The sequence below is a fragment of the Salminus brasiliensis genome, chromosome 20 (assembly GCF_030463535.1).
Source record: "Salminus brasiliensis chromosome 20, fSalBra1.hap2, whole genome shotgun sequence".
NCBI classification, from domain to species: domain Eukaryota; kingdom Metazoa; phylum Chordata; class Actinopteri; order Characiformes; family Bryconidae; genus Salminus; species Salminus brasiliensis.
In genome coordinates this window covers 1,002,037-1,019,774 of record NC_132897.1, presented here as the reverse complement: position 1 = coordinate 1,019,774, position 17,738 = coordinate 1,002,037, and the positions used below count along the sequence as shown (strand labels likewise).

Below are 17,738 nucleotides of genomic sequence, written 5' to 3'. Positions count from 1 at the left end.
CCCAGTCACAGCTGATGTACTGTGGCTTTCTGTGGCTCCATATGGCTTGAATTGAATGTAGTACTGTGAGAGTGCTGCATGGTGCCCGGTGGAGCTGCATGGTGCTGATGGGCGGTGCTGGCATCTGTGTAGGTGTGGACGCTGCGCGGTGTGTATGGTGAACAACGGGCTTCGCGTTACTCTGTGATCGTCCTTTTTACCTGTGAAACCTCTTGAACTTAACTGCAGTTAGTTTAACCTGCCGGTCTCTCTCCTTTCCTCCCTGTCTTTCTCATTTCTCCCTCCCTCTTGTCGGGTGTGTAGACGGAGGGAGTGGCACGCCTCCAATTCCTGTACCGCAAATTCTTAAGCAGCGGCAGCAACACAGGGACCGATTCAGCAACAGATTGCCTTTGCTACATGTTTTATTATTATTATTAGTAGTAGTAGTAGTATATATATAGATAGATAGATAGACAGACAGACAGACAGACAGATATAGATAGACAGACAGATAGATAGACAGACAGACACTCAAATAGACAGATAGATAGACAGACAGACAGACACTCAAATAGACAGATAGATAGATAGACAGAGAGAGAGACAGAGAGATAGATAGATGGATGCATGGATAGATAGATAGACAGACAGACACTCAAATAGACAGATAGATAGATAGACAGATAGATAGATAGACAGATAGACAGATAGATAGATAGACCGATAGACAGCAGATAGACAGGTAGATAGAGAGACAGGTAGATAGATAGGTAGATAGACAGACATACAGACATATAGATAGATAAATATATAGACAGGTAGGTAGATAGATAGATAAATAAATAAATAGATAGATAGAGAGACAGACAGACAGATAGGCAGAGAGACAGATAGATAGACAGACATATAAACAGATAGATAGATAGATAGATAGATAGATAGATAGACAGGTAGATAGGTAGATAGACAGACAGGTAGATAGATTAATAGAAATCAGATTTGAGTGACTTCAGTCTGGTAATGTGAACGCAGCCTTTGTGTCTTTATTTGATTTGCATGAAATAAATCAATAAATAAACTGAATTAGTTTTTAAATTTGTGCTAAATGAGGCTTTACTTAACACTGGGAACTGTCTAGGCCTAGTTTAAGAATTAAGGAAAGCTTGTAACTTTTTAATTTATTGCATAAAACAAATGATTTTTTTGTTACGTTTGTCAAATTTGGCAGATATTCTCTTTAGTGCACACAATACAACGACATACAACACAATAATACGCTAAACACTGACACGGTATGTGCTAATATATATGAGGGACACATTCTTACCACTAAGTCCAACTATTTAGTCTCTCATTACATCATTTGTAACAATCCATAGTCATAAAAGGTACAGTACATGCAGACTCTGGGCTTCTGGCTGGTCTAGGGCAATGTTGAGAGAACTCACGGATATGTGAAATGAAGGGTTAATGCTTTACCACTTCCGTGTTTTTTTAAAAAAAAAGCTATAGATCAGCAAAAAATCAAACAGACAAATGTCTGCGTTTGCTCCCCTTCCTCCAGATGTAGCCACAGCATGTGCTTTTAGAGTTTTACACTGGAGCTACGAGGCTAATTTAACTAACTAATTTAGCAGGCCTTCATTTGAATCATTTTCTGATTAAAATGTGAACAGAGTCAATCAGAGAGGAGGTTTGGGGGGGTTTGGTGTGAAACACTCGGTTCTAGATAACCTCCCCCAGTCAGAGCTGTGGTTCTACAGTGGAGGTGAAGGGAAGCAGACGTCTGAAGCTCTAATAATAAAAGCTCCTCACAGAAAATTCTTCACCTAATGGTGATGAAGACGCTGCCTGATGCCTGAGACACGGTTCTACCAGAGTTCTGAGAAGAGTTCGGCTCTAGAACCTGCTTTTAGAACCAGATCATTAAAATGGTGGAGGGATACATGCTGCAGGGTGTAGTGCGGCTACAGAAAGTAGTCCCTAAAGAAAACTGGATTAGTTCAGATTCTCTATTCACTATTTTACCATCATCATCATCATCATCATTCCATATAAAACTTAGAAGACCTGCACTGGTGGGTTTGGATAGGAAATAAATTATGGGCTGTATCGGTGTTGTTATGCCGACCGACACCTGCTTCCATTCATCTCCACTGTAGAGAGATCAGAGTGGGTCAGTTTCTCTACACTGAGCCTGACTCTGAATGAGCTCCTCTTATACACAGAGTTATGCTGAATTTAGGGAAATCGATGGGATCGGCCTTTAACTGTACTCAGTTATGAAACACTGTGTGGAAGTGTGTCGCACTGTGGGCTACAGTCGCAGTAAGAGGTCATTTGATTTTTTGCAGAGCTATTCCTTTAAAACAGGAATGTTCACTGATGTGAAGACAGTGAGAAGTGTGTATGTGTGTGTGTGTTCAGTCCAGGGGCACTTCTCTGAGGTTAGCTGTGACTGTAGCTTGTTTTGACTCTTTCATCTTATCCAGTCCGAAGAGCAGGTCCAGCTGAGTCACCGGCCGCAGCCGGGCACCGTCCACCAGCCTACACACACAGACAGACAGACAGTCAGACACACGTTAAGCAACAAAAAGGGCATGTTAATGAATTTGGGGACAAAAATACCTAAAAAAAAAAAAAAAAAATAGTGTGAAACAGTAATGTGAAAGACTAGTGGAGAGCCGGCCGAGACATGAGAGCTGTGATTGGCCGTCAAGGTTATTTCACCATAGTGATTTCTGAATGCTCTTAAAGCTCAGATATTAGTACTGGAAAAATTGAAGAGACCACCCTACATGATCAGTTTCTCTGGTTTTACTGTTTCTAGGCAGTGTGTGTTTTAGGGAAATGAACATTAGTGTTGTATTTTATAAACCATGGACAACATTTCCCCTAAATTCCAAATAAAAATATTTACCATTTAGAGTATTTATTTATTTATTTATTTATTTGCAGAAATGACAACTGCTCAAAAACAGCTGCTCAAATAATACGAATAAATGATCTGAATAATAACTTCTTTACATTATAATTATAATTTCTTCGGATTATTTGAGCAGCTGTTTTTGAGTAGTTGTCTTTTCTGCAAATAAATAAAAAATAAATAATAAATACTCTAAATAGCTATTTTAGGGGAAATGTCCATGTACATTTAAATAAATACAACACTATATATATATATATATATATATCCCAAATACACATACACATCTGCACAAGTCTGCACACCCCTTTCATCTTTTTTTATAAATATCTATAAATATATCTACAGACTTATTCTACAACAAAGTTCATTTTTCGCCTCAAACATCTACAAACATCTAAAGGGGTTAGATATCTGTACACACTCTGAGCCTAATGCTGGGTTGATGCACCTTTGGCAGCAAATTACAGCCTCAAGGCGTCTTCAGAAAGAAGTTACAAGCTTAGCACACTTGTTGCCCACTTCTCTTGGCATATCCCTGCAACTCCTTCCACAGGTGGAATATATTGGGATGCAGGTCTGGGCTCTGTCTGAAGCTCCTCCATTGTTCTCTTGACTGTGTGCTTTGGGTCGCTGTCATGTTGGAAGGTAGACCTCCACCCCAGCAAGTTTTGTTTTTCCCAATAATCTTAGTTTACTGAGCTCCATTCATCTTTCCCTCTATCAGGACTAGTCACCTGATGGCATTAGCAAGGTGATGAGTGGTGCCTGCTTTCCTCCAGACGTGAATCTTGGTATTCAGGCCAAAAAGTCAAATTTCATTTTCTTTCTTCAAAACCTTGATTCTCATGGTTTGAGAGTCCAGAGTCCAAACTCAAAAAGAAGGAGTGGCTTCCACCTGAAAGGCGTGATTTGTGGAGAGCTGCCTGGATGGTTCTGAAAGGGTCTCCCATCTCCACAAGGATACGCTGGAGCTCTGTTAATGTGACCCTCGGGTTCCTGCTTGGCTCCCTGGTCAAGGCCTGTCTTCCTCCAGCGGTCACTAGGAAGATTCTTGGTATGAATGACGGTGGCCACTGTGCTCTTTGGGAGACACTACCCTCTTTCTGAGCTCTGCAGATGATATATGCTCTGGAAACCTTATATAGGCAGGTGTTAGCAATCCCCAGTCATGTCTAATCAACTGAATCTACCACAGGAGGGCGTCATATCAAGGGGCGTGCACACTTGTGCACATGTGATATTTTCCATTTCGATTGTTAATAAATCACTTTGTCACTGTGGGCTAGCTAATAGTGGCTTGGATGACTGTAAGGACTGTATCAGGGTGATGGAGGGTGGGCATTATAGAGGTTAGCTGCTCCACAGTAGAGCGTCGATTGCTCTGTGCCTCTCGCCGGAGTCGCCGCCGTCCCCCTCTGGCATCAACGGCCCCTGGGGTTCTACTGTTATGCGGTTGGGAGGCTCTCCATTCTGGGTCCATTCTCGGTACACCTGTACTACGGCGGCTAACGGCTAATGGTTTCTGAGATGCTACCACCCTTCGCCCACTGTCTCAGTCATATCAGAACATTATGACCACCCTGGACTGGAATGACCTCGGGACGGCTAAATAAGCGAGCACACCAGTCAGCTGTAGCAGAGTGCAAGAGTGTAAGAGGGTACCGCTCATAGGGTGGCTCCCAAAAGCATAACAGTGATGCCCCAAGAGTTATTTATGCCAGAGGGGAACAACGACTCCAGCAAAGCTTACCTCTATAAAGACCACTTTCCGTCACCCTGATACAGTCCACATACTTTAAACTGTCAAAGCCTGAGAACATACTCCTCTTCCTCGTCCAGCTGAAACTGCTGAGCGATTTGTCTCATCTGCTGTTTTCGGACGTAGTCTCTGACACGGTACATGGCGGCGTCGCGGCAGAGTTCCCGCAGGTCACTGCCCGAGTAGCCCTCAGTCTTCTCCGCTATCTCCTTCAGGTTAATCGCATTACTCAGCTGAGAACACACACACACACAGCCAGAGAGATTTACAAACACACACACCAGAGCTGAAAAGCTCTGACATGCAGCAAAAGTTTGGGCCCCCCCCCCTCTTAAGCTCCATGTATAGTTGATGCTGTTAATGTAAATACGCCACATCCTCATAATAAATTACATTTATGGCACATACGTGTCTTTTGTTCCCTTATCTGTTGAAAGCAGTGTTGTTGTTTTTTTGCTCTTGGGCTTCCTCTACAGGTGGGGAGTGTAATTAGCTTTTACTCCACTGCAGTAAGTACAAATTACACTTTATATACAGTCGAGGGAGTGGACCAGCTTAGCTGGCTAACCAGTAGCATGCTAGCTAATACAGTCGAGGGGGTGGACCAGCTCAGCTGGCTAACGAGTAGCATGCTAGCTAATACAGTCGAGGGAGTGGACCAGCTCAGCTGGCTAACCAGTAGCATGCTAGCTAATACAGTTGAGGGAGTGGACCAGCTCAGCTGGCTAACCAGTAGCATGCTAGCTAAATCGCCTGGCTAACATATTGGTCCTAAATGGTCTTTCTGTAAGATGACGCCAGAGTGGACAGGATATGTCACGACACTGGCCCAGAATGGAAATGATGGAGACGCCGTTCTCCTTGTTCCAGTCAGTGGAACGTCAGCATGATCCTGAAGCTGATGATTTAAGGTGGAACTGATGAATTCCACCTTAACTGAGCTGAAAATGATGGTTTAAATTAAGTAAATGCACAGAAATGATGTCTAAAATCTATCTAAAGTATCTGCAGAGGATTTCTTCACTTATTTACAGTCGTTTTGGTTAAGCAGGGCTTATGATCATCTAGATAGTTACGTTTTCTCCCGACAGGATGAGTCGAAGGATCTCCTGCCTCTGAGCAGCGTTCTGTAAAACAGACAACAAGCTAAATCAATCAAAATATCAGATCAATAATCAATTAATCATCCTGAACAGATGGTAAATTAACTAAAGCATTTTTTTTGGAATGGAAACGGAATTATTTCACTGGCCAAAAGTATGTAGACACTCCGTGTGGTACATGGTCTGAGAAAGATTTGATGGGATTCAGCCTCACAAATGTTGGATGATCAGGCCTGGATCACAGTCAGTGTTCCAGTTTATCCAGGATTTATGTGTTGTGTGGTCTAACGTGCTGCCGCTATAGGCCGAGCCTTGCCGCTCTGAGCACGATGGCAGTAGATGGGTAGATGGCGCCTTCTCCCCTTATCACTCTTAAGGGATGTTGGCCGGCACAGGCGTCTGTTAGCTGGTGCAGTGGAGCTGGGGATTCTGATTATGGATCACATGTGCATTAGAGCGTTCATGATTCAAACCTTTTTAAACATTAAAAAGCTTAAAAAAAATTATTATATAAATTATAATATATATCAATTATATATAATTTTATAGTACGTATCCTATTTTATGCTAAGAAGTGTGGCCATTAAGAACTGACCACTATATCAGGTTGTAGACACCTGTTTAACAAAAACTAAAAAAAGAATTAATTAAAATATAAACTTATACAATGATTTAATGATATTTTTGTTTATTGGTACCACCCACAACTCAGCCAGGCCCTAATTGGAGCTTTTGTTGCTCCACTGCATTTCCACTTTACAATAACAGCACTTACTGTGAACTGGGGCAGCTCTAGCAAGACAGAAATGCAATGTATTACTGAAAAGTTACGCACCCGTAGGAAATGGGAGTGGCTTAAATGACCAATTAAAAGGAGTGTCTGCATACATTTGGCCATGTATTGTATATGCTGAGAACTCTCTGTGGATGACTGTGGTTGTGTATGTGTAACTCACAGGAAGTCCCACATGGAAGGCTGTGGGCATTCTTCGGAGAATAGCTACATCTACATCTTGTGGTCTATTAGTGGCTCCCATCACCATCACCTGCACAGAAACGCACATAAACATCTCTAAACAATTTGCTTGTGTTAATTACAATTAAGGCCCATTACTCTTTCACCAGTGTGCTTTAATATGCCAAATGGACAAAAGTATTGGGACACTTGCTCATTGCTTTTCTGAAATCAAGGCTATTAAAAGAGTTGCTCCTGCTTCTGTTGGAGTAACTGTCTCTACTGTCCAGAGAAGAAGACTTTCTACTAGATTTTGGAGGAGGAGCATTGCTGTGAGGATTTGATTGCATTCAGCGACAAGAGCGTTAGTGAGGTCAGGATGTTAGATGATCACCATCCCACCTCATCGTCCCCAACTCATTCTATTTAAAAGTACTGGATGGAGCTCCATCACCACCATCATTCCAGAGAACACAGTTCTTTCACTGCTCCACAGCTCCTCAATGCTGGGGGGCTTTATACCCCTCTAGCCCACGCCTGGCATTAGACAGCATGGAGCCAAAAGGGTCATGATGTTGATCTGCTGCAGAAAGTCCTATTCTATTGGCAGTACAGCACAGCCAAAATGAATTATTTTTTGTGTGTTTAAAGGCAATGTGTTCTGATTTTGCTTCTCTAGTGGAGTTTCAGTTTTCAGAGGAATCAATGTGTGTGGTTGGGGGTCTGGGAGGATGTGTGGGTGACCTGAGTGCTTGCTCCGGTCTCCAGACCGTCCCACAGACTCATAAACTGGGCCTTCATCATTGCAGTGGCCTCATGATCCAGACTGGACCGATTCCTCAGGAAAGAATCTAGGGCAGAGAGAGAAGCAAGGGTTTATTTATACAGTTAAAAAACACTGATAAACCTCCTCACTTGACCATAACCCTCAAAGATCAACCCCATAACCTCAAAACCCCATAACCCCAAAACCATCTGAGAAATATGAATCTATCTGCTGTTACAGAGGAAATGAATTCAGTTCTCTTCTGTATCAGATTACCAACATTCACACCAAACCAGCTGCTCACCAATTTCATCGATGAAAATGATGCAGGGCTGAAGCTTGACAGCCAATGAGAACACAGCGGCGGTGAGCTTCTGTGATTCGCCGTACCACTTGTCCGTCAAAGTGGAGGCCTGGAGGTTGATGAACTGACATCCTGAAGCTTTGGCGGTCGCCTTTGCGATTAAAGTCTTTCCACAACCAGGTGGGCCGTATAACAACACCCCTGTGGATAGAAGTCCGTTAATTATTCACCAAACACCATCATTCTCCACCAAACACCACCATCGATCGTCTATCAAACACCACCATCCTCTCCTAAACACCATCATCCTCCACCAAACACCATCATTGATCGTCTATCAAACACCACCATGCTCTCCTAAACACCATCATTCTCCACCAAACACCACCATCGATCGTCTATCAAATACCACCATCCTCTCCTAAACACCATCATCCTCCACCAAACACCACCATTGATCGTCTATCAAACACCACCATGCTCTCCTAAACACCATCATTCTCCACCAAACACCACCATCGATCGTCTATCAAACACCACCATCCTCTCCTGAACACCATCATCCCCCAACAAACACCATCTTCCTCCAGCAAACACCATCTTCCTCCAGCAAACACCATCATTCTCCACCAAACACCATCATTCTCCACCAAACACCACCATCCTCCACCAAACACCACCATCCTCCACCAAACACCATCATCGTCTATCAAACACCATCATCCTCCAACAAACACCACTATTCTCCACCAAACACCACCATCCTCTCCTAAACACCATCATCCTCCAGCAAACACCATCATCCTCCAGCAAACACCATCATCCTCCAGCAAACACCATCATCGATTGTCTATCAAACACCACCATCCTCTCCTAAACACCATCATCGTCTATCAAACACCATCATCCTCCACCAAACACCAACATCCTCCACCAAATACCAACATCCTCCACCAAACACCAACATCCTCCACCAAACACCAACATCATCTATTAGGCACCATCATCCTCCACTTAACACCATCACCCTCCACCAAACACCATCATTGTCTATCAAGCACTAACATTCTCCACAAAAAACACCATCATCCTCCACCAATCATCCTTTCACCAGCTGAAAAACTCACTTTTAACGAGGTGACCAATCAAACAGGAGCTAATCTGAAGCGGAGTGAATGCAGGGCTTCCTGAACCCTTGAGGATCAGAGCCCTCAGTGCCGGGTCTTGGTGAGGAGTTTAATGTAGAAAACTGAGAGGTGGTGTCTCTCTGCTGGCTGAGGTGTTCAGGGCACTCGCTAATGTTGCTAATGTGTACATGGCCTGAGTGCAGGGGTCACACACTTTAACCAACTTCAAATTCAAGGGCTTTCCATGACTTCTCAAGTACCAAAAACCAAGAATTTTCTCGTAATTTGTTTACGTAATAAGTTTAGTCCACGCTAGTAGCTGAGTGACAGTCCAGGCTAGAGACAGTCCAGGATAGAGACAGTCCAGGATAGAGACTGACCAGGCTAGAGACTGACCAGGCTAGAGACTGACCAGGCTAGCTAGATAACAACATAACGCACGTTCATGATCCCACGGCCCAAACTGTGCATGGTCATATGAAATACGGGCAGCGATGGTCAAGTGAGAAATGATGCTACTATAAAAGTTTGCGTTTTATTATATAAAATGATAACAGGAGCTCATTACAATATTTCCCATTACTTTTAAATACTTTTATCAATTATGTTTATTCAGTACTGGAATTATTACATAGGATTATTCAGTACTGGATTTTAGCATTTTCATTTTTCATGACTTTCCAGGTTTTCCAGGACCTGTATGACCCTTGTGAGTGGGAGGAGCTAAACCTGCTGGCTGGATGTTTCCTCCTCCAGAATGGGCAGTGGTGGCTCAGCGGTTAGAGCGCCGGATATCGATAACAGGGTTGTGGGTTCGATTCCCGGGCTCGGCAAGCTGCCACTGTTGGGCCCACTGTTGGGCCCTTTACGCTCTCTGCTCCACGGGCGCTGGAGTTGGCTGCCCACCGCTCTGGGTGTGTGTGTGTGTGTACTCACTGCCCCTAACACATGTGTGTGTGTGAGTGTGTGTTCACTACCAGATGGGAGGACACATTTCGCTGTACAGTGACAAACAGTGACAGTACATCACCTTTACTTTACCAAGCTCAGTCAGAGCTGGTCTTCAGTCGGGCCAGTCAGAGAGGTGCTGTGGTGTTGGCATAAAGAGACGCTCTGCTAAACTCTGCAAACTACTACGTCCAGGCATGTTTAACTGCCAGCAAGAGCACTACAATGTGTTTAGTGTAAATCTTGATCTCAGGTGTTCATTCCTATCCCCGTTACCTCTGGGAGGCTGGAAGAGTTTGGATCCGCGGAAAAGGTGCCGTTTTTGGAAGGGCAGGATGACCGTGTCCTGCATCTCTGTGATGATGTCATCAAGCCCTGCAACATCCCTCCAGGTCACCTTAACAGAGATCAGCCAATCACACCATGAGGATCGCAACAGAGGAGAGTAACACCGAACACACACAGCACAGATATGATAGATACACTAAACAGCCAAAAGTTTGTGGACACCCCTTCTAATGAACACATTCAGCTTCTTTAAGCTGCACCCATTGCTGAAACATATGTGCAAATGCACACACACAGCTTGTCTAGTCCCTGTAGAGAAGAGGTACTGCCAATAGAATAGGACTCTCTGGAGCAGATCAACATCATGACCCTATTGGCAGACGTGGGCTAGAGGGGAAGAACTGTGTTCTCTGGAGTGATGGTGGTGATGGGGATGAGGTGTGGTGGTGATTATCCATCCAAGACGATGACCTTGTCACTGATCAAAATTTAGTAGAAAGTCTTCTTCTCTTGATTTCAGAAGAAACAGTGAATGAGCAGGTGTCCCAATACTTTTGTCCACATAGTGTATCATCGGGTGTAAACCTGAGGAGGTTTGGGTCTAGTTTACCTTCATACTGCGAGGAACAACAAGGTGAGTGGCGATGTTCATCTCATACTCATTCAGACTGACCCCCTCCACCCCAATCTGCTTCATCAGCAGCTCAGCCTGAGAGAGAGAGAGAGAGAGATAGATAGAGAGAGAGAGAGAGAGAGAGAGAGAGAGAGAGAGAGAGAGAGAGAGAGAGAGGGACAGAGAGAGAGAGGGACAGAGAGAGAGAGAGAGAGGGAGAGAGAGAGAGAGAGAGGGAGAGAGAGAGAGAGAGAGAGAGAGAGAGAGGGAGGGACAGAGAGAGGGGGGGGGAGAGAGAGAGGGGGGGGGAGAGGGGGGGAGACAGAGAGAGAGAGAGAGAGAGAGGGAGGGAGAGAGAGAGAGAAAGAAAGAGACAGAGAGAGAGAGACAGAGAGGGAGGGAGAGAGAGAGACAGAGAGAGAGACAGAGAGAGAGAGAGAGAGGGAGAGAGAGAGAGAGAAAGAGAGTTAGGGTGAGAAAGTGAGAGGCGGAGAGAGGGAGAGACCTGTCAAATATCAGAACTCTCTCACCACCACACTGTTAAATAGTGAGCGTTAAATAATGGGGATAATAGAGAATTATAATAATTATAATAATTTTACTTTATTTATGACTTGATTTGAATAAATTAGCATGGCATTATTGTCTGGAATTGTAATTGGTTTGTAATTGGAATATTATGTTAGGTATACAGTATTTTCTCTCCTGCCAAATGTTTGCTGTGTCTTGTTACTGCCACGAGAAGCTCTCTGTCTAACCGCACGGAGAGATTTCTGAGTTAAATCATTTTAAAACAAACCACTAGGTGGCGCTAGTAGACAAATGGAACGACACAGTTTACACTGCCACTATTATCTGAGGATCGCTGGGTCGAATCCCAGGTCATGCTGCTTCGCCATCAGCAGCTGGAGTCAGAGAGAGCACAATTGGCCTTGCTCTCTCGGGGGTGGGTTGATGGTTGATGTACATTTACATTTACATATACAGCATTTAGCAGACGCTCTTCTCCAGAGCGACTTACAAAGTGCTTTGCTATTTACCCAAGAAAAGCCTCAGCTAGTTAGAATAGACTAATAATTCAAAGGATACCTCTAAGCTTAGACATTACTAAACACAATACAATAAGGTGACCATAGTACTCTAATCGTCCAAGTACTCTCTGAAGAGGTGGGTCTTCAGTCTGCGTTTGAAGACAGCGAGCGACTCGGCCGTTCGGACACCCAGGGGCAGCTCGTTCCACCACTTTGGTGCCAGGACAGAAAAAAGCCTGGACGCTTGTCTTCCGCGGATTTTGAGGGATGGCGGGTCGAGCAGAGCCGTACTTGAAGCTCGAAGGGCTCTTGGTGCAGATCGGCTTTTGACCATTGCCATCAGATACGGAGGGGCTGGTCCAGTCTTGGCTTTGTAGGCCAGAGTCAGGGTTCTGAATCTGATGCGGGCAGCAGCTACAGGAAGCCAGTGAAGAGAACGCAGCAGTGGAGTGACAGGGCTGAATTTAGGGACATTGAAGACGACCCGTGCCGCTGCATTCTGGATAAGTTGCAGGGGCCTGATGGTGCGCAGAGGGAGACCAGCCAGAAGAGAGTTGCAGTGGTCAAGTCTGGAAGTGACGAGAGACTGAACGAGCACCTGGGTGGCCTCTCTAGAGAGGAAGGGTGGAATTCTCCGGATGTTGTACAGGAGGAATCTGCAGGACCGAGTTACGTTTGCAACATGACTTGAGAACGATAACTGATCATCCATCACTACACCAAGGCTTCCAGCTTCTGTAGAAGGAGTGACCAGTGAGTTCTTAAAGGTGATGGCAAGATCGTTTTTTGGTCCAGCAGTTCCTGGGATGTACAGCAGCTTCGTCTTGCTGGGGTTGAGTTTGAGGTGGTGAGCTGCCATCCAAGAAGAGACGTCGGTGAGGCATGCTGAGATACGGGCAGAAACCTGTGTGTCAGACGGTGGGAAAGAGAGCATGAGTTGAGTGTCATCGGCGTAACAGTGGTAAGAGAATCCATGGGAGGATATCACTTTACCAAGAGAGCGAGTGTAGAGTGAGAAAAGAAGAGGACCAAGAACCGAGCCTTGTGGAACGCCAGTGGAGAGACTACAAGGAGCGGACGTGTCGCCCTGCCATGTTACCTGGTATGAGCGTCCCTGCAGGTATGATGCAAACCATCGCCATGCAGAGCCGGTAATTCCAAGGCCGGCGAGGATAGACAGGAGGATCTTGTGGTCCACTGTGTCAAAAGCTGCGGAGAGGTCCAGAAAGATCAGAACCGAGGACAGTCTGGCAGCTTTAGCTGCATGGAGCTTCTCTGTAACTGCAATGAGAGCAGTTTCAGTAGAGTGTGCAGCTTTGAAGCCAGACTGGTGGGGGTCCTGAAGATTGTTCAGAGTGAGAAAGAGAGACAGTTGGTTGTAGACAGAACGTTCGAGAATCTTTGAGAGGAAAGAGAGAAGAGAGATAGGTCTGTAGTTGCCGATGTCCAAGTTGTCCAGAGTTGGTTTCTTTAGGATGGGCACGACTCTGGCAGACTTGAAGGCAGATGGTACCTGACCTGACAACAAAGAGCTGTTTATGATAGAGGAGATGAAGGGAAGGAGGTTTGGAGCGATTGTTTGGAACAGAGGGGATGGAACAGGGTCTAGTGGACAGGTGGTAGGATTATTGGAGGTGAGAAGATGTAGGAGGTCATCTGTGGAAAGAGTAGAGAAGCAGGTCAGAGAAGAGGGAGGAGGAGGGCAGTGCCTAGAGAGGGGGGTAGAGGTAGGGGGGGAAAGATCGGCGGATCTTGTCAACCTTTTCTTCAAAGAAGGAGACAAAATCTTTTGCAGACAGGGTAGTGGGAGGTGGGGGAGTAGGAGGGTTGAGGAGAGAGGAGAAGATGGGGAAGAGTGAACGTGGGTCAGATGTGGATGCTTCCAGTTTCCTCTTCCTTTCAGCCAGTCTTAGCTCTCTACGGTTGTTGCGGAGAACATCTGACAGCCACAGGGAAGGTGGAGAAGAATGTGTTGACCTAGGGGAGAAAGGGCAGAGAAGGTCGACAGAGGTGGAGATAGATGAGAGGAGAGTGTCTGTAGCAGTTTCTAGTGGGAGAGAGGAGAAAGATTCAAGATGGGGAAGAGTGGTCAGGACAGTTGAGGCAAGAGCTAAGGGGGAAACAGAGCGAAGATTGCGGTGAAGAGCGGTGGAAGAGCTTGCAGAGGTGGTGGTTGAAGGAGCAGAGAGGGAGAGTGAGAAGGAGAGAAAGTGGTGATCAGAGAAGTCCAGAGGAGTCACAGCCACATCCAGAGCAGGGACAGGTCTGCTGAAGATCAGGTCCAGAGTGTTTCCTGCTCTGTGTGTTGGTGCAGACGGGTTGAACGCAAGATCAAAAGAGGATAGGATTGGGAGAAGGCATGAAGACTGGAGTTTCTCTGATGGAAGGTTGAAGTCGCCGAGTAGAATAAGTGGGGCGTCAACAGGGAGTCCACTCAAGAGAACATCCAGTTCATCGACAAAATTGCCCAAAGGACCAGGAGGACGATAGAGAACAATGATGTGAGTCTAGTGGGAGAAGAGACAGTAACAGCACGGTGTTCAAAAGAGGAAACGTGTGGACAGTGTGGACAGGAATTGCAAAGCACATCTTCAAGTACAACAGGATCGAGTTAAGTAAAAAAGTTTTGCAGCTGATGTCACTTCCTCCCCTCAGCATCACTCCTAGTGTGATGTTGGTCAGCACAGGCATCAGTTAGCTGCTGTATCGGAGCTGGGGAGCCGGGCTTTCCTCAGAGTGTGGCGGCTACCTAGCGATGCTGCATCAGCAGCAGTGGGAAAAGAGGCCATGGCTGGCTCATGTGCTACATGTGCTAGTCTTCAGCCTCCTAGGGTTGAGGGCATTGCTAGTGATGGGGGAAGTTCACATGAACGGGGATGGGGTAACTGTGGATGGGGTAATCACAGTGGTCACCTCCCACTGTAAACCTCTAAACTTACAACTGAACTGTACCAAACCGGACTGAACAGTTATTTGCACTCTGCCTATTTTGCACTATGACTATTTGCACACCTGTACAGATGTTCTTTTCTTTTCTGTAAATATATTTTTCAGCTCTTTATTACCTTTATTACCTTTAGTACTTTCTACTTTTTTTAATTTATCCCCTACCCTATTTATTGTTTAGTGTCATTTTTCCTTTAGTTTAAGACCGTGTTCTGTGTTTCTTTGTTACTTGTCATGCGTGTTGCTCTCACCAAGACAAATTCCTTGTATGGGTAACATACTTGGTGAAATAAAGAGATTCTGATTCTGATTCTGATTCTGATTCTGAACTGGCCTTGCAAATTGGGAGGAAAATGGGGTAAAAATTAATAAATTATAACAATTACTTAATTATTTTACTTTATAGTAATTTCAGCTCCAAGATTTCCAAATATGTTCTGGAGAGTGAACAGTAATATGTATGATATGAGTCCTTAAATAGCAATACTAAATAACTGAGTCTAAAAGAAGGAGGGTGAAATCTGAGACCTCTCGAGACTCTAAGAAGCTTCCTACAGTGTAATCATGGGAGTTGTGAGGTGAGGGATTTGCACTGAGGTGAGGTAGAATGGTGGAGATCACTGTTTATAATCAGACGTGCTGGATGCAGTGTATTATAAAGGCATGGTTACCCGTTTCTTGGCCTGTGATTTCTGTTTCTGTGTCGGGTCCAGAGCTTCCACCACCCATTTGATGCTGTAGTACGTCGCAGCTCCAAAGATGGTGAGCCTCACCAACATGCCGACCACCTCATTCCGGGTCAGCGGCCGCAGGAGAGCGTCCCGGGGGATGTCGGTCAACATCGTGCCGTCCCACTGCTGTCAGGTCATGGAGGAAGACAGGGTGAGAAACAAAGGGTTGACACTAGGAGCTTCATCGTACACCCTGCACAATGCTCACGGTCTCTTAATCAAGTCTCTTAATTAATCAGGGGTGTGTTTCTTTGGGCGTAATGTTTAATTAATCAATCAGAGCGTCTCTCGCCGTTTCCTTTAAGAGCCAGGTGCGGTCTGTCTGACTTTGGCGGGTTGATATGTCAGTGGTGTAAAGCGTTGGGGGGGGTTACGAGCGCTGGGCTGCACACACCTGTGTTGACAATTCACTGCCAAGACAGCAACGAGCGTCTGTCTGTTGACGAACATCTGTCTAGACTGTTGTCAGTCAGTGGAGCTCCTGCTGTGTTTTCCGTTGCCGAGATACACAGCAATACTCCACAAACTGACCTGAACACCCCTCATTTCGAGACCACCGCGCCCATCAGCGCAGAGATATTCACAAGCAGCGCTGCTGTTTAACCGATGCAGGAGGAAGGCGTCTGTAGGTGGGGTGTAAGATAGCAGCAAGCATCACAACCCATCTAAGATAGAGCCTGGCGTCAGTTTATTACATATATTACTTATATATTTATAACAGATTTTTAATACAGATTAATATAGGAATTTTTAATAGAGGAAATCAATGTATTAAATTGAGGAAACTGTTTTTTTTGTAATTAGGAACAATTTATTCATATGTTTTAAAGCAGCAGTCCTTATGATTTGTCATTTAAACTGAAACCAGTAGTCTGTATATATATATATAAAAAACGAATGGTACCAGTGTGCTGCTCGACCATCCCTGCAAAAGCCCAACATACTCTCTCTAAAAACAGACAGAGTGGTCTGGTAGGTTTTTCGTGGGAGTTTTCCTGGCCATGTCAGGCCTGACTTACTATCTTACGTCAAATGAACAGCCTCTAAAAGAGGATCCAGCAACGTTTGCCGGTTCCCTGAGCATCCACGGCACTGATACAAGAAGAATGCACAGTCTGCTCTTCTGCAGAATCGATGCAATTACATATTCTCACCAGAGAGGTCTCTAAATCCCCAAACCCCCAAACCCCCAAACCTACAGACTGCCTCTTTAAATTGAGGGGATGATTTATTTATTACATTGAGGAAACTAATGATCAAATTAGTTATTAACTATGAGACTTTATTAAATCAAGGGAACAATTCATTAAACTGAGGGGGTGATTTATATATAAATTGGGTGAACATATTTTTAAATCGATGAAATTGTTTAGTAAATTTTTAAAAAATGATTTAGTAAACTAGAGTAATGTTTTAAGTCTCTAAATATTATTTTTTCTACCTCGATACTTTAGGTTCTCTGTATAATATCGCGGTATAAATACTAATCACGGTATGACGCTTCGGTTCATATCGTACAGACTCTTACCTGCAGACGTCAGAAGCAACCAATAACCCTAAAAACAACCAGGAAACCGTAAATATACAGAAAAACAGTTTCACCATAAATACATAATAAAATAACCTTAAATAAAAATAATATATGATTATTAGAGCTGTATCTACATTCCCTTTGAAGAGATTCTGGTTAGCTAGATAGCAACGATGCTATTTAACGACACAGACGCGCTGACAGTACACTACATACACTAAGAATAGCTGCCACAGATCCAGGCGTGTGAATTAATATAATTAAAGCTGGATTAAATATGAAATTCTGATTAAAATCTTACTTTTATTTCCGCAGCATCGCAAAATAGGCTCGCATCCCTCAGCCCGTGCAACCGCAACACGGTGTCCGTGCGGGTACAGCAGTTCACGCAAAGCGTTCCCACAGGAGAGCAGCATGTTGTGGTTTTGTTTTATTTATAAATAAAAGTAGAAAATAATTATATTATTATAAAATAAAAAATCATAAATAATTAATCTGTTGGTGTAAATTAGTCAGGACTGAGATCTAGATCATTGTTTTCCACATCGAGTCCTGTATCACACCTGTACAGAGCAGAGCAGAAAAGCCCATACTGCACCATTATTAATAAATAATCATAATAATAATATATAATATATAATAAATATCAAATATTACCATACTTCTTAAAACTTGAACAGTGGAATCTTTTTGTAGAACATTCTTAAAAATAACATCTACAGCAT

At 44.3% G+C, this 17,738-nt stretch overlaps 1 protein-coding gene across 4 annotated transcripts in view; it reads right to left on the bottom strand.

Moving 5' to 3' along the window:
- The window catches only part of atad1a (ATPase family AAA domain containing 1a), a 296,764-nt gene extending 279,388 nt beyond the window's left edge, over nt 1-17,376 (bottom strand). Inside the window, exons 1-11 of one of the 4 annotated variants that reach the window (XM_072665275.1) lie at nt 17,315-17,345; nt 17,011-17,038; nt 15,423-15,608; nt 10,772-10,870; nt 10,150-10,270; nt 7,799-7,999; nt 7,473-7,579; nt 6,730-6,819; nt 5,747-5,797; nt 4,734-4,903; nt 1,001-2,529 (exon numbers count right to left, since the gene is read on the bottom strand). In XM_072665275.1, coding sequence (XP_072521376.1) covers nt 2,406-2,529; nt 4,734-4,903; nt 5,747-5,797; nt 6,730-6,819; nt 7,473-7,579; nt 7,799-7,999; nt 10,150-10,270; nt 10,772-10,870; nt 15,423-15,593 — 1,134 coding nt within the window. In that variant the 5' untranslated portion in view covers nt 15,594-15,608; nt 17,011-17,038; nt 17,315-17,345 and the 3' untranslated portion in view covers nt 1,001-2,405. The other 3 variants (XM_072665273.1, XM_072665274.1, XR_011978003.1) reach the window with 3 other exon arrangements.
- Nucleotides 17,377-17,738: the final 362 nt, after the last annotated feature.